The 13946-nt window shown below is 34.1% G+C and overlaps 1 protein-coding gene across 2 annotated transcripts in view; it reads right to left on the bottom strand.

The window, feature by feature from the left end:
* Positions 1–13946, bottom strand: part of LOC142352298 (protocadherin Fat 4-like) — a 103732-nt gene that overhangs the window by 67572 nt on the left and 22214 nt on the right. For both annotated transcript variants that reach the window (XM_075404825.1, XM_075404824.1), the window contains exons 13-19: positions 13721–13834; positions 13330–13516; positions 9847–9947; positions 9280–9387; positions 5539–5696; positions 4042–4189; positions 3316–3597 (exon numbers count right to left, since the gene is read on the bottom strand). In XM_075404825.1, the coding sequence (XP_075260940.1) occupies positions 3316–3597; positions 4042–4189; positions 5539–5696; positions 9280–9387; positions 9847–9947; positions 13330–13516; positions 13721–13834 (1098 nt within the window). The remainder of the gene's footprint in view (positions 1–3315; positions 3598–4041; positions 4190–5538; positions 5697–9279; positions 9388–9846; positions 9948–13329; positions 13517–13720; positions 13835–13946) is intronic.

A 13946-nucleotide genomic window follows, 5' to 3' on the forward strand; every position in this document is an offset into this window, starting at 1 on the left:
ATTTGTGTAAATAACAGAGCAGTTTGTATACATGGGTGGAAAAGATAGGACAAAATGTGCCATTTGAATTGATAAAGCAAATGAGAAAAACAGAAATTGTTATAACAAATCATAAAAAAACTTGCCGATTTTTGTACAATAAAAAAAAGTTGAAGAACATTCTTAAACAGTCACCAAAATAAACATATTAGCTAAACTTATACAATGAGAAAAATTTTCATAATTTTTCATCTGTGCAAATTACTTCCACATAAAAAATTAAGCGACAAAAGTCAAAAGTCAATAGCTTTGATGAAATATTAAAATATTGCTTAGATTAGCTGTGACAACTTTGTGAAAAATGAATATATCAAGACATCATAAACTAAACTCTAGTCTAAACAAAGCTTTAAATGTTTTTAACTGTTCCAAAGAAACAACATTGTTTGAGCATTTCATTTTTTGTTCATTGAGTAACCTAATTTTCACTCGCTTCTCCTCAATATTTGCAAGTTCACATTACACCAATGAATCAAATTCAATTGTACATAGCAATGACCTTGTACACTCACGTTTTTTCTAAAAATTTTCCACATTTTTTTTCTATATATAGAAGAATCTCTTTTAAAATCTCAAAAAACAAATACGTTCCCGGAAAGAAATCGATCTGATAGCAAAAAAATCTAAAGTTTTCAGTCGACAAGTTTATCATTAGGACATATTGTTTCTGTGTACATAGATTTCCGATTATCAAAACTTATCAGAAACATCAATTTTTGTGTTCTAAATTCCATCCAGACAAACCAAAAAACTGCGAATTTTGAACTTCTCATGATGAGAAGGATTAGCACACTTTATAAAATTTCAAGATGCCAAATTTTTGATGAAAAATTTTAAACACTTAGGACCATGGGGGAAATGAGCTAAAAAGAAACATGTGAGCAAAAAGAAAAAGTGAAAAGCATTCAGAAAGCAATTATTACGAAAAACTGTTGCCATCGACTAATTTCAGAGTTCAGTTCAAGCAATGCAAAAAACAAATTATATAGGAAAAAAGACCATTGTCTATCAACGTTCCAGCCTATATGGGATCTTTTGTCATATTCTCTGATTAGCTTAAAACCATAATAACAACAATAGTAAAATGTTTTCTGGTGTTCATTATTTACTTTGATTTAGAAAAGTGAAAGAAAACAAGGCAAGAGCACCAGAGAGAGCATTATTATATCTATTTGATCAATTTTTAAGCGTGGAAGAGAGAACAGACAACACATATTCAAAGCTCTATAGCAAAGAGTACAACAAAAAGTACTAAGAGCAATTTTAATAACCTAGACAATAAAAAAATAGCTCGATTCATATACAACTCCAGCAAGTTGATCATTCGAGCTGTTTTTTGTCTTCGAAGATTTTGTTACAATTGCTGTATCATCGGCATAAAAAATTCAACTTGGGTCGGGGTTTTACGGTTTTGTATCATTCTTGAGGATGAATAGGAGTGGTCCCAATATAGATCCTTCTGTTATTAAAATTCTCAGATCTTCAAACTGTTTGCGATTTATAATATGCGACTCTGGCCAACTAAAGACAGAAACTTTGAATCCATGTTTCTTGCTTTTTAAGAAGCTTTGGCTATCAGTGTTTTAAACACTTTTCTTAAACCTTGGAATGTGCAAGAGCTGTTTTCTGATCTTCAAAGCAATGATATTTTGATTTTATACTAGTGCTGAATGCATCAAAAGCTACGTTTTTCCTTGAAGCCAAAATGATTTCCTAAAAAAAACTTGAAGTCATTAAAATACAGAACTATGCGGCTTAAAAATACTTTATTAGATTTTTCCAACAGTTGTCACTGGTGAGATAGATTTAACATTGTTGAGATCTGACGAATCGTCCAATTTACGGATAAGCTAACGCTACATTTAGCGATTCTCAGGAACCTATTTCAGACATGAATAGTTTTAAAAACTCATAGAGATATCGGGTTATTGAAAACAGTATTGTTTTTATGAAAAAAATAGATCGTCATAGTCTTCTTTCGATTTTGAGTTTTGTTTCAAAATTTAAATTGGATTATATTTCAATAAAAATGAGGACGGTTGTTGTTGATCTCTCAAACTTATACAACTCGATCTTAAGCGCTGATTTAATTTTTCACTAATGATTGCGAAGAGCACAATAAAATGATTGACAACGTCGATAATAACATGTGACTGATTTCGGTGATCATTTAACGTTAAATTATTGGTCAGATGGAATAACTCTCGGCCAGAGTTGGTAGCATGCTATCCTTTCCAGCTCTGATATAAACGTCCTTGTTTGGTTCTTGTCAATTTCCAAACTCATTTCCACGGAGCGTGACTTCTATTAAATGATTTATCCTTTTTTAAAAAATAAAATGTTTCTTGTACAGATTTCTTCCTTCGCAGCTTCATTTTTGTTTTTTTTTCATCAATTTTGTCGTCTTCTATTTTCTCTTTCATTTGTTGCCCTAACTTTTTCCTAATTTTAAAATTTTAAAAACAGAACGATGATTGATCAGAATCATGTTTTTTTTAAGTTTCGTTCTCGCTTCAATGTAACCAAAAGTAACATCTAAACTTCGTTGTAAATTCTGTTTCACGAAGGAGATGTATCTGGTTTCTTAACTGAATGCAATTACTTCAATAAATTTCTTAATCCTTCGTGATTTAAAAATGTCGGCAAAATTAATCTCAAAGTAACTGCAGATGACTTTTTGATTCTGGTTCCAGTACAAGGTCGTCGACATATGTTTCAATTTTAATTTTTTCGTCATTTTTGACCGCTTTGTGGGGTACTTGGTGGGGACTTCCTTGGTAACTGCTAATTACAGTGATTGCTTAAAAATTGCTAGAATTCAGAAGAACAAACAATAATAACATCTAATTCACTTTTAACAAAAATTAATACACCTTCATAAAGCTGATGTCATGTTCTCACAAAAACTGCGGTAAAACAAAATTGAGTACTGGAAGAATTTCTAATAATGAAAAGTACGAGCTTTAGTCACTTGAACTATAAAGTTGCAACTTTTTTATATCACTGTTGATGACAGTATTATTTTTTCCAATGAAAATATCATAGTGCATTGGGTATAATAGCATTCGGTAAAATGGCATTGGGTATAATGGCATTGGGTAAATTGTCAATGCACCTATAGATAGATATCTATAAGTTCTTACACGATAGATCTAATCACGTCTAACATCAAAAATTCTAGACTTACAAGGGCCCGATCTTGTATATGGTGCATAATTTAATAGGTCATTTAGCGTATTTTTGTTTTTTTTCTGCATCATCGCTATGTCAACTTACATCCCTTCTCATCCGAATAAGAGTTAGTGTAGAAACAGTCATTGTCCCCGTTGCACGTTAGAGACTGTTCAACACATGTAGCGTCACCCGCAGCCCCTAGGGCCCCGCAATCGTACTGGGTTTTGGTACATGAATTGGGTCGCAACACACAGCCCAGTTCGTCTGAGTAGTCGGTGCAGTCGTTGGTTCCGTCACAGACTGTGCCGGGGTCGGATCCGGTGATGTTGACGCACTTGGCTGCGGATGGGCATTTGTACTCGGTGGATGTACAAGAGTTGTCACCTATAACATCAAACAGCCATTCTAATCTGAGCCCCTTGCGCAATCACTTGTGCAATCTTTAATATACCCACTAAACGGTGATCAACGATCAGATGGTAAAAATTTTCTATGGTCGTGGTTCAGATTTGAACAACAAAAAAGACACCATAAACCAGTGTTCTCAAAGTGGTGATACCGTAAACTGTTTACAATCCCCCCCCCACCGGCCAGCCCCAATGTCACCCCCCCCCCCCCCCCCGCCTACCCCCAGTGTCAGAGAAAGCTACGGTTGACACTAGACTATTTAGTTCATGTTTAATTAAAATAAATTGTTCGTGGAGTCGAGAAACACAGTACCATTTAGAAATTTACAAAGTACAAATACAAAATCGTTACCAGGACTCTGTTGAGCCCATCTGGTTCTTTTCGAAGCGCCTATTGGAAGGGTTTAGGGTTGATACTTACACCAATCTTCGTCAGTGTAGTCCCCACAATCGTTCACTCCGTCACAGAAATAGTTGGCAGTTGAGATGTCTACACAGGTAGATGTCCTTCTGCACAGCCACTCACTCGTCGAACAGTCGGAGGTCGCGTCTTTACATCCCAGTTCATCCTGTTATTGTTCATGTTATCAAACCATCATCGAGAAATTGATATAAATTAATGAAAAATGCAGCTTTTCCAAGAACTCTAAATGCGTCACTGACTAAATCGCCGTAGAAAATATTATCGCATTAAGTAATTGGCGTATTAGTGATCGTAGTTGATTGTAATGATCGGTTAATTTCGAAAGTCGGATATATAATCACTTGTACAAAGATGTGAAATATTGGCCAAAAGGGTTTTTCAGCCGACTAGGAAAAAATGAGAAATAGAATAGAAAGTTTTATTTTAATTGGTCAACGGCAGATAGACTTTCGTTACACAGGTAAAAATCTGCCATGGGGGACGCTGTATAGACCGACAGGGCGTTTAGCCGACAACCAGAACATGAGGGTTTTAGCTCACATTTTGTGTGAAATGAACAAGTAGATAAATTATGGAGCTGAGCCAATAGCAAGCAGCACATCGTAAACGGAGAAATATGCGGTAATTTTGTATCAAATAGCGAAACGTGCCCCCCCCACCACCCCAAAGGGGCGCGCACATTGAGACGCCGAGTGAAGCTCCACTCGACCACACACCACAGATAATGGGTCCCAACTACAGATTTATTGACCACTGAGATTTTTGGCCATTTATGATAAAAACGGTCTGCTAAATTTCTCATTTTGTCCTTTTCGTCTAAACGCCCTGTTGGCCAATACGGCTACATCCGAAAAATGTAGCTGACAAGCTCAAGTTTGATTGGTCATCAATTCTGACTTGACATCATCAGAAGGCGGTACTTTAAAAGTGCAGTTGAGCTTAGAATTTTTGTTTCGGACTAACCATCCATAGCTGAAAGTCAAGCCAGTCAATTCAGCGGGTCGTACTCCAAAAAAGGGGAACTCCAATCATACTTTTGATCAGAGCTAGGAATTCTAGCCGAATGGGTGCTTAGCAGAATGAGTTAAACAAAAGTGAGAACTCAAACCGAGTGGGCGGTTGCCGAATTGGCCGACAAGGGGTTTAGTAGACAACATGAGATTTAAAACCGCAAAACCCCGTCAATCACCAATTGCATTGACTGCATGGGGTGGATAATTTGACCAATCAGATTTGTCGATCAATTACATTAAACTGTCGTTTAAATTTCTGATTTTTCGTTTGTCGGCTAACTCTCGGCCAAAATTTGGATGCCCTAGTGATCGCCGAACTGAAAAACATGCACACAACTTGGAAGCAATCTTGCAAGTGAATACATACGGGTACCAAGTTGTTGCAAGAATCTTGCAAGCTTATCGATTCACTTGCAAGATTCTTGTAAGCTTTTTGATTCATCTTGCAAGATACATAAGATGTACTTCAATAGTGTCTAACCTGGAATCCAGATCCACCACAAGTGTTCACTCCGTCACATGTCTGAGCAGCAGATGAAGAGTGGTATGCTCCAATGCATGAATCGTATGCAAAGGTGCCTGCAGTACCAGAACAGTAGAACTGCTCATTTGTACACACAGCTGCAGGTGCAATCGTACCTTAAAAATTAAACAAAAGTTAATCAAAAACAATTACATGCCCGTGTTGCTCACCATAATTGTTTCTTAGAAACCATACAAAGTCATATATGACCTGTATGAAATCTTGACAATCATACTAAGATCATTAAAAAAATGATTGGTGCTTTAAAATAGATCACAATAGATCAAACCAACAAGTCTTGCCATACTTTCAGTCAAAAAGTCGAGATGATTAATAGTTATGATAAGATTAATGTTTGCGCTTGAGCTTTTTGTTTTCTTGCTTGCCCAGGTTTAGACCTCAACTTATGAAATGACTCAAAAATTTTAGTTACAGAGACTTCATTGACTAAAATTAAACAGTTGAGCTCCCTGATTAAAGTAGGGGAAAAGTGTTTTTATGTGTATTTTGAGTCGAGCATAGTATTTTCATAGGTCTACGTCGAAATCTGGTTGTCTCTTTCAAATTTGTTCATTTTATTCGTTGCAAAGAGTTTTGACCAAATTTTGCTTTAAGATCAATGAAATATGAACTGAGAATTTAATGAAAACCCAATTTTTTTATTTTTATTTTTCTCAAGGATAAAGTTTTTAGATGGAGATTCAAAACTTATTGGAATAGAATGTAACCATTTTTCAAATGTGAAAAATGTTTTAAAATGTCTCCAATAGGATCAAACTTTAGTAGCTATCTTGTCGTATCATGTAAAACCATTGGAATAAAATTGAATGGTAAAATTTCGAAGAAAATTTTTTCTGGAATTATTGAAAAATAACAACAATACTAAACAGAAAATGTATATGCATTTGAAAGCTTGCGCCATTTGGAATGCTAGGCATTAATTTTATCTTTTCGTAGATGCTTTTACTTTTACCACACAGTCAATGTAAAAAAAGCTTCACCGAAAAATTGCAGTTCTGTATCTCTCAAAAAACTTACAAAAAGTGTAAGTATTACGGAAAGCTTCTAACTGTAGAAACTCATTCCTTATGCAGTCGTAGATTGTTATGTTTCTTAATGTCGACTTTCAAGGGACCAGCTATCTGTAAGCTATGCAGAAGACCAATATAGGTAGCTGTGAAACTTTAAAAACAAAACTTGACAAAGGTGAAAAGTTAATTTCCACAAAGTTGAGATTAAATTTGTTTCGTTGAGACATACAGAAATAAATGCAGTCCAAACTAAAAACAGTAGAAAACTATTTTGTGCGGCATAAAATTAGAAAGTATTTTTTCTGCTTCTCCACTTTGTTGTTTCAGGTTATAGTGGAGGATAAGTTATGGTGAATAAGAATCTAATGAAAATGGTGTCATATAAGAATCTAATGAAAATGAAAATTTCCTTTAATTTTTTTTGAAACCTCGTATCGGAAAAAACTGCAAGCTTTCAACTTTTCCCTTTTACAGCATTATTTTTCAACGCGTAATTTTAATTCATTTTGGACACCAAAAAACTAACAGTTTCACAGAAACAAAATTATAGAAAAACTGTGAAAGACAAGGTTAGGTTTGGTGCTATTAAAAAATTAGTCTACAACGCTATTAAAAATAGCAGAGCAGGATAATATCAAGAACTTTATAAAACAGATTGCTGCTTCATGGCGTTTGAAATTCACGTGAAGTTTATTGGACAAAAATGTTGAAAAAATCCGAGATGACGTATTAATTTGAGCTATTAATTAGGTTAATGCATCGGAAATTCAGGTACCACTTCTTGTTAAATTTCTGCCACAAATTTAATTCAAATAATTCTATTCAAAGGTCTTGAATACCCAAATCGGGAAAAGACCGAACCGACTTGTCTTAAATGAGAAAAAGCTCAGAGATTGTAAATTATAATTTTACTGGGAAGCTTAAAAGAAGTTTTTTGAGGCATCAGACTCACTAAGTTTTTTTATTTTTTATCCCAGTTTCACTGTTTATTGTACATTGGAATAAAAAGTTTTCTGAACTGATTCTTCTTGTACCTCCGAATGGCATCTTAAAGTTATCTTTAAATTGAGCGAGTAACATTTTTTATGGGACGAGAGACCAGTTTCCTGGGGCGGAGTTCTCTAAGGATCAATTCAATCGTAAAATGAGGAGAACACAACACAATATTAATCAAAAAACATAGTTTTTCGAAACTACAAAAATATCTTTGATTTCTTTGAATCTAGACATAAACTTTAGAACAAATGAAAAATAATCACTACAACTTTGACCAAAAGCAAAAAATTGTAACTGAAAAAAGATAGAGATTTGATAGAAAAAAAGTTGTATAACTTTGGAGATACAACTTAAAAGACATGTTTCCACAAGATGATACATCAACAAAACGACATAGGAATAAAGAATTTAAAAATAACAAAATAATAGACAAAAAATTATTAAAAACTATCTTTTGGAACCTACTGAGAACCAAAGAAGACTTTGATAACCAGCACCACTCATACTTTTTGTCTTCAAACAGCACTTACGTGAAATCATTCAACTAGAAACGCTTTAGACAGAGGAAATAAATTAAAGAAAGTTTTCAAAAAAAACAGACATGAACAATGGTCTTTTTCTTTTTGTCGAAAAAAGATCAGCGTGTGTTCCAAGCCATTAACAAATCCGCGTTGACCCGTAAAAGCAGCAGTGAGTTCAATAATATCAATAATAAGCTCAGCAATAATAAGCTATCAGCAGTTGTCTTATTTGCACATAGTTTTATATGAGCCTCTTCAGACCTTTGTCTCCAAAAAAATTTTAACCACCATCTTTTAATGTTACGCCGCAAAAAGTACATGAAGTACAAAAAACAGCAGAACTAATCCAGTTTCACAAAATTGTTTCATTTAAACCAACTCATGATATCTCAATTACCTTTATTAACAATTTGAGAGCCGATGCGGCAACTAATTTGTCTTAAAACGTATCATATGGTTAGCTACTAATCTGCTATTTGTCTTCTTCGACCGCATTTAGTAATGCAATGAACTTTTATGGAATTTTTTAATTACGATTTTTATTCCAGACTATTAGACACGTCGCTGAAACTGTGATGAAACTGCTTGAAATGTTTTGAACCATTAGAGCTTCCGTTTTTTTTTCTGTATTTTTCTCCAGAGAAAAAAATATGCAAGAAAATGACCTTTTTTGCTATTACGGCCATCTGAGCTTATCAATCGGTGAATTTTTTTGCGCTGAAACTGCGTTGAAGTTTTGCAAAAAATGCGCTGAAAATAAGCCAAAAATTTTGAAGTGTCAGCGCATTCCGTTTATTTCAAAGATTTAAGTGCATTTAGCGCATTTATAGTAAGTCCCATAAAGTTGCAACGCAAGCGAACGTTCGAAAAACCGGGGGCATGCAAATGGGCAATGTTTTGCTAGATATCTGCATTTCTGAACTTTGACCTTTGACACGTTCGATAGCGTTGCAACTTTATGGGACTGACTATATTGCATTTCTTACTGCAAAAATAATGCGCTGAAGTGGCGCTGAAATCATGGTGGCGTATGATGCAGAATTACATTTCTTGGGTTGATATCTCGTCTTTTTCGAAGTAAGGAGCTAAAGTTGTGCTCAAATAGCATTGAAAAAATTTGTGGCTACGTTAGTAGTAAACAATATGCTTACATCCTTCTTCGTCAGAGTAGTCGTTGCAGTCATTCAGACCATCACAGACAGTCGACGATGCCTTGCATGTAGTGTTGTCTGCACATGCAAACTGCAATGAGCTGCAAGCTAAAACAAATATTCATTTTTCTACCTATAAATCTAAAGATTTTTTAAAAAGTTATTTCAAGACTGATTTTGATGTTTGTTCAATCGTTTAAAATTGCGACATGTCAGCGTCCCAAAAAATGAATACGTCGCATTGGCCATCGGCTTGTTCATTTGAACATCAATTTTTCTTTTTCTTTATTTCTTTTCACTTAATTAGTTAGCTAAAATTCATATACTACTCTTTTTGTTTTTTTGTTTCAGACTATGAAATTTGACCTTTGAACTCTGTCTGTAAAATACGAAGGGTGCGCTTTTGTTAGGACTAACATTATCTCAAGCCAGATAACCAATGGGTCTTGACTAAGGAGGGGTGAAATAATATTGTTAATAAGATGGTGGGGGGGGGGGGGGGTTCCAATGATAAATGATTCGAGGTGAAAAGAATAAAAAGAAGAAGAACCCCCTCGGATGACTAACTTTGTATTCCTGGACATCCGATCTCGTCTTCGTACTCTTCATCATCTCTCCCCCCACAATCATTCTTACCATTGCACACCAATGAAGTGTAGTCTATACACCTGTAAGACGGAATAGTTTAAAACAAAGTTCTCAAGATTATATACCAGAAAAAGCTTTAGGCCGTGAGAGAGCCGAGAGGTAAGGCATTGTACTTCGCAAACCAATTATTAATGGTTTTATGCCACGCCTCGGTGAAGCCACGCCTCGATCACTGTATTGTGTACAAAATAGAAGCGACTTCGCTAACTGTATATCTGTAAAACTAATGTTCCAGAGATCCAATTTCAAAAACCCTCAAAGCAAAATAGCTGTTTCTGTTGTAATAAATCAGGGTTACCATTTTTAATGTTATTTTACAATTTAAAAAAAATTTCTTGGATTTTTTTTTGTATTTTTCTTTACAGTTGTGCCACTGTTTCCAAATTTTAAGATAACCGAAATAGTCGTTTAATGTATAAACAGCAGGCGGAGGGTGAAAAATTAAATAAACTTGAAGTTAGCTTTTTAAAAAATTGACTTACTTTTAAAATAACGGAAAAAAATACAAAAATTTGTTTAAAAAACAGAGATTTTTTAAATAGGGAATTGACGCTGGATTTTTGGAGACCGGATCTTAAGGTAAAAAAATATTGCTGTTGCCATTTTGAAGGATGCTGATTACAGTGGATATCCTCGACTCTGTAATGCACTGCAATGCGTTCTGCAGTATACTTAATCGACGTACATGTAAAGCCATTTCTTTATTAACACTTTTCTACAAAAAAAGTTCATTATTAGGTTGAGTTCTGGAAAAATATCATAACTGCTGGCGCAGTTCCACAAATGTACAAAGAGTAAAAGTTGACAGAGTTTGAATGATCACCCTGGAACAGATTTAGAATAATTTTTTTAAACGCTGTGCCAATATCCTGAGAGCAATTGTTCCCTTTTTTACGTCTATTGTGAAATTTTCCGCGAATGTTACTCTTAATATCAGAGCACTGTATGGTCTGCTAAATAGAACTGACTCTGCTCAGTGTAGATTTGTAAATATTTTGTAAAGGAAACCAATTTGTCAAATTAAAATTACTTCCAATATTTAAAACAAACGTTTTCGAACTTTACGTTCATCGTCAGGTTTAAACTGTTTTACAAATTGTTAAAAGATAAAATGAATATGTATTTACATTTGTCTGAGACGACAATTAAAACAATTCTAGGAACTATTCTACAAAATCAATCAACAATTTTTCCCTATATACAATATTTAACCTATTTACAACTCATATTTATATCTGTTATCAATTTATCTAAAAACTTTCCTATTCCGGATTTTTCGATTTTGGCATTGTTCTTGTATTTTTAGGGTTATTCCGAAAGTAAATATTGTTTTCCATAGATCCGGTATCAAATCCTACAGAACAACATTGCGGTTTCATTTTGAATGAATCATGGTAACAAAAATTTTTTGTAACATTTTCTGTACAATCAAAATCTTTTATAATTAACTTATTACAAAATCAACTTTTTTATATTTTTATTGTGTATTTTTCACCGTTGTTCCAATTTTTCAACCTTTAAAGACAAAAGAATTAATCATTTACGACGGAAACAGTGCAGCAACGGCAAATTTTAAAAAAACACTTGAAGTGAATTAATAAAAATGATTGAATTGTAAATTAAAAATTAATGAGTAAGTGTTACTGTGACTTATTCCATGGAAAACATCAATATTATGATGGGTGATTTGAAGCTAGATCTATGGAAACCAAATCCAACGGTTGAAAAAGGATATTTTCCACTCTCATCATATTGAATGAATTAAAGCGCCTATCCTCAACTCTACAATGACTATAATTCGAGGTATAATACTCTTAACGGACATTCATGTGAAACGGTTTCTTCCTTATTTTCTTTCTGCAAATTGATTTCTAAAAAAAATCTTTTTTTTATTAGATACAGTTAATGGACGTGTCTTTTTTTAATTTTCTATCAGTTAGATGTTTAGCCCGTTCAGCTCTATAAATGGATAACAAAGTCACATTCGTTTGAAAGTTAAGATGCTAAAAAAAGTTAAGTTACGAGAAGCAAGAATCTGTTACACATGGGAAACGAGAGAAGCTTAGGAGGTGGCAACAGCTGGTGTCGATACTGCTAAAAAGACATTACAACAAAAACTAACCCTCTGAAAATCCCACAGTAAAAACTTGAAGTAAGTTGATTTACTTTAAAAAAAACGGAAAAAATTTACAAAATTTTTTTTTCAAAACACAGCAATTTTTTAAAAGAGAATTGACGCTGGAGTTATGGTGACCGAATTTTATGGTTTAAAAAAATATTGCTATTGCTATTTTGAAGGATGCTGATTACAGTGGATATCCTCAACTCTGTAATGCACTGCAATGCGTTCTGCAATATACTTAATCGACGTACATGTAAAGCCATTTCTTTATTAACACTTTTCTACAAAAAAAGTTCATTATTAGGTTGAGTTCTGGAAAAATATCCTAACTGCTGGCGCAGTTCCACAAACGTATAAAGAGTAAAAGTTGACAGAGTTTGAATGTTCACCCTGGAACAGATTTAGATTAATTTTTTTTAAACGCTGTGCCAATATCCTGAGAGCAATTGTTCTCTTTTTTACGTCTATTGTGAAATTTCCCGCCAATGTTACTCTTAATAGCCGAGCACTGTATGTTCTACTAAATTGAACTGACTCTGCTCAGTGTGGATTTGTAAATTTTTTGTTCCATAGATCCCGCATCGACTCCTGTAGTACAACATTGCCGTTTCCTGTGGAATGAATCATGATAACGTAATTTTTTGTAAGTATTTTTCTACTATCAATTTTTTTAGAATTAACGTATTATAAAATCATCATTTTTGTATTTTTATTTTGTATTTTTCGCCGTTGTTCCTCTTTTCCCACCTTTAACGACAAATGAATTAGTCGTTTACGACGGAAACAGTGCAACAACGGCGAATTTAAAAAAAACACTTGAAGTGAATTTAAAAAAATCATTTAATTGTAAATTAACAGTTGAAGAATAGGTGTTACTGTGACTTATTCCGAGGAAGACATCAATTTTATAATGGGTGATTTGAAGCTAGATCTATGGAAACCAGATCCAATGGTGGAAAAAGGACATTTTTCACTCTTGTCATATTGAATGATTTAAAGCGTCTATCCTCAACTCTACAATGACTAAAATTCGAGGTATATTACACTTAATGGACATTCATGTGAAACGGTTTCTTCCTGATTTTCTTTCTGAAAATTGATTTCTTAAAATGTTTTTTCTATTAGATACAGTTAATGGACGTGTCTTTTTTTTGTATTTTCTTTAAAAAACTTAAGTTACAAGAAGCAAGAATCTCTTACACTCTGGAAACGAGGGAAGCTTAGGGGGTGGCAACAGCTGGTGTCGATATTGCTAAAAAGACATTACAACAGATACTAACCCTCCAAAAGTCCCACAGTAAAATTTCCTCGAGTCGGTACAAGTATCCCAGCCGGTTGAATCACGTGCACAGTTCAACTCATCCGACATGTCACCACAGTCGTTAACACCGTCACAGATCTTCGCAGTTGGGACGCAGTTAGAGTCGTCCAGACATCTGTACTCAGTTTTGGAACAGGACGCGTGACCTGCGAAGCAAATAAAAAGTTTCAATTCGATAAAATTAAAAAATTCTGTAAAAATTAAGAAATTCAAGCACCGAATCTGTGAACTTTTCTGAAACTAGATAATTAATATTTTTCAATTATCTGTATTAGATTTCCGAATTTATAATTACTGACAGTTCGAAACTTAGTTTGAAATTTAAAAAATTAAGTGAATAGTTTTCATACATCCTTTTTCCTCCTCGTAAGCTCCGCAGTCATTGTATCCGTCGCAAATTTTGGTCGTGTCATTGAGACAGTTGGTTGTAGTACCACAGTAGTATCCCACGCATGACACGACACCTGTAATACAATCAAATAAATCATTCAATATTCGAATATCCACACTTATCCTCAATTTTTGGCGGTGGAAAAGAATCAAAATCTCAACGCATGTTACTAACCAAAAAAGAAT

Source organism: Convolutriloba macropyga, chromosome 13, assembly GCF_964194025.1.
Source record: "Convolutriloba macropyga chromosome 13, txConMacr16.3, whole genome shotgun sequence".
NCBI classification, from domain to species: Eukaryota; Metazoa; Xenacoelomorpha; order Acoela; family Convolutidae; genus Convolutriloba; species Convolutriloba macropyga.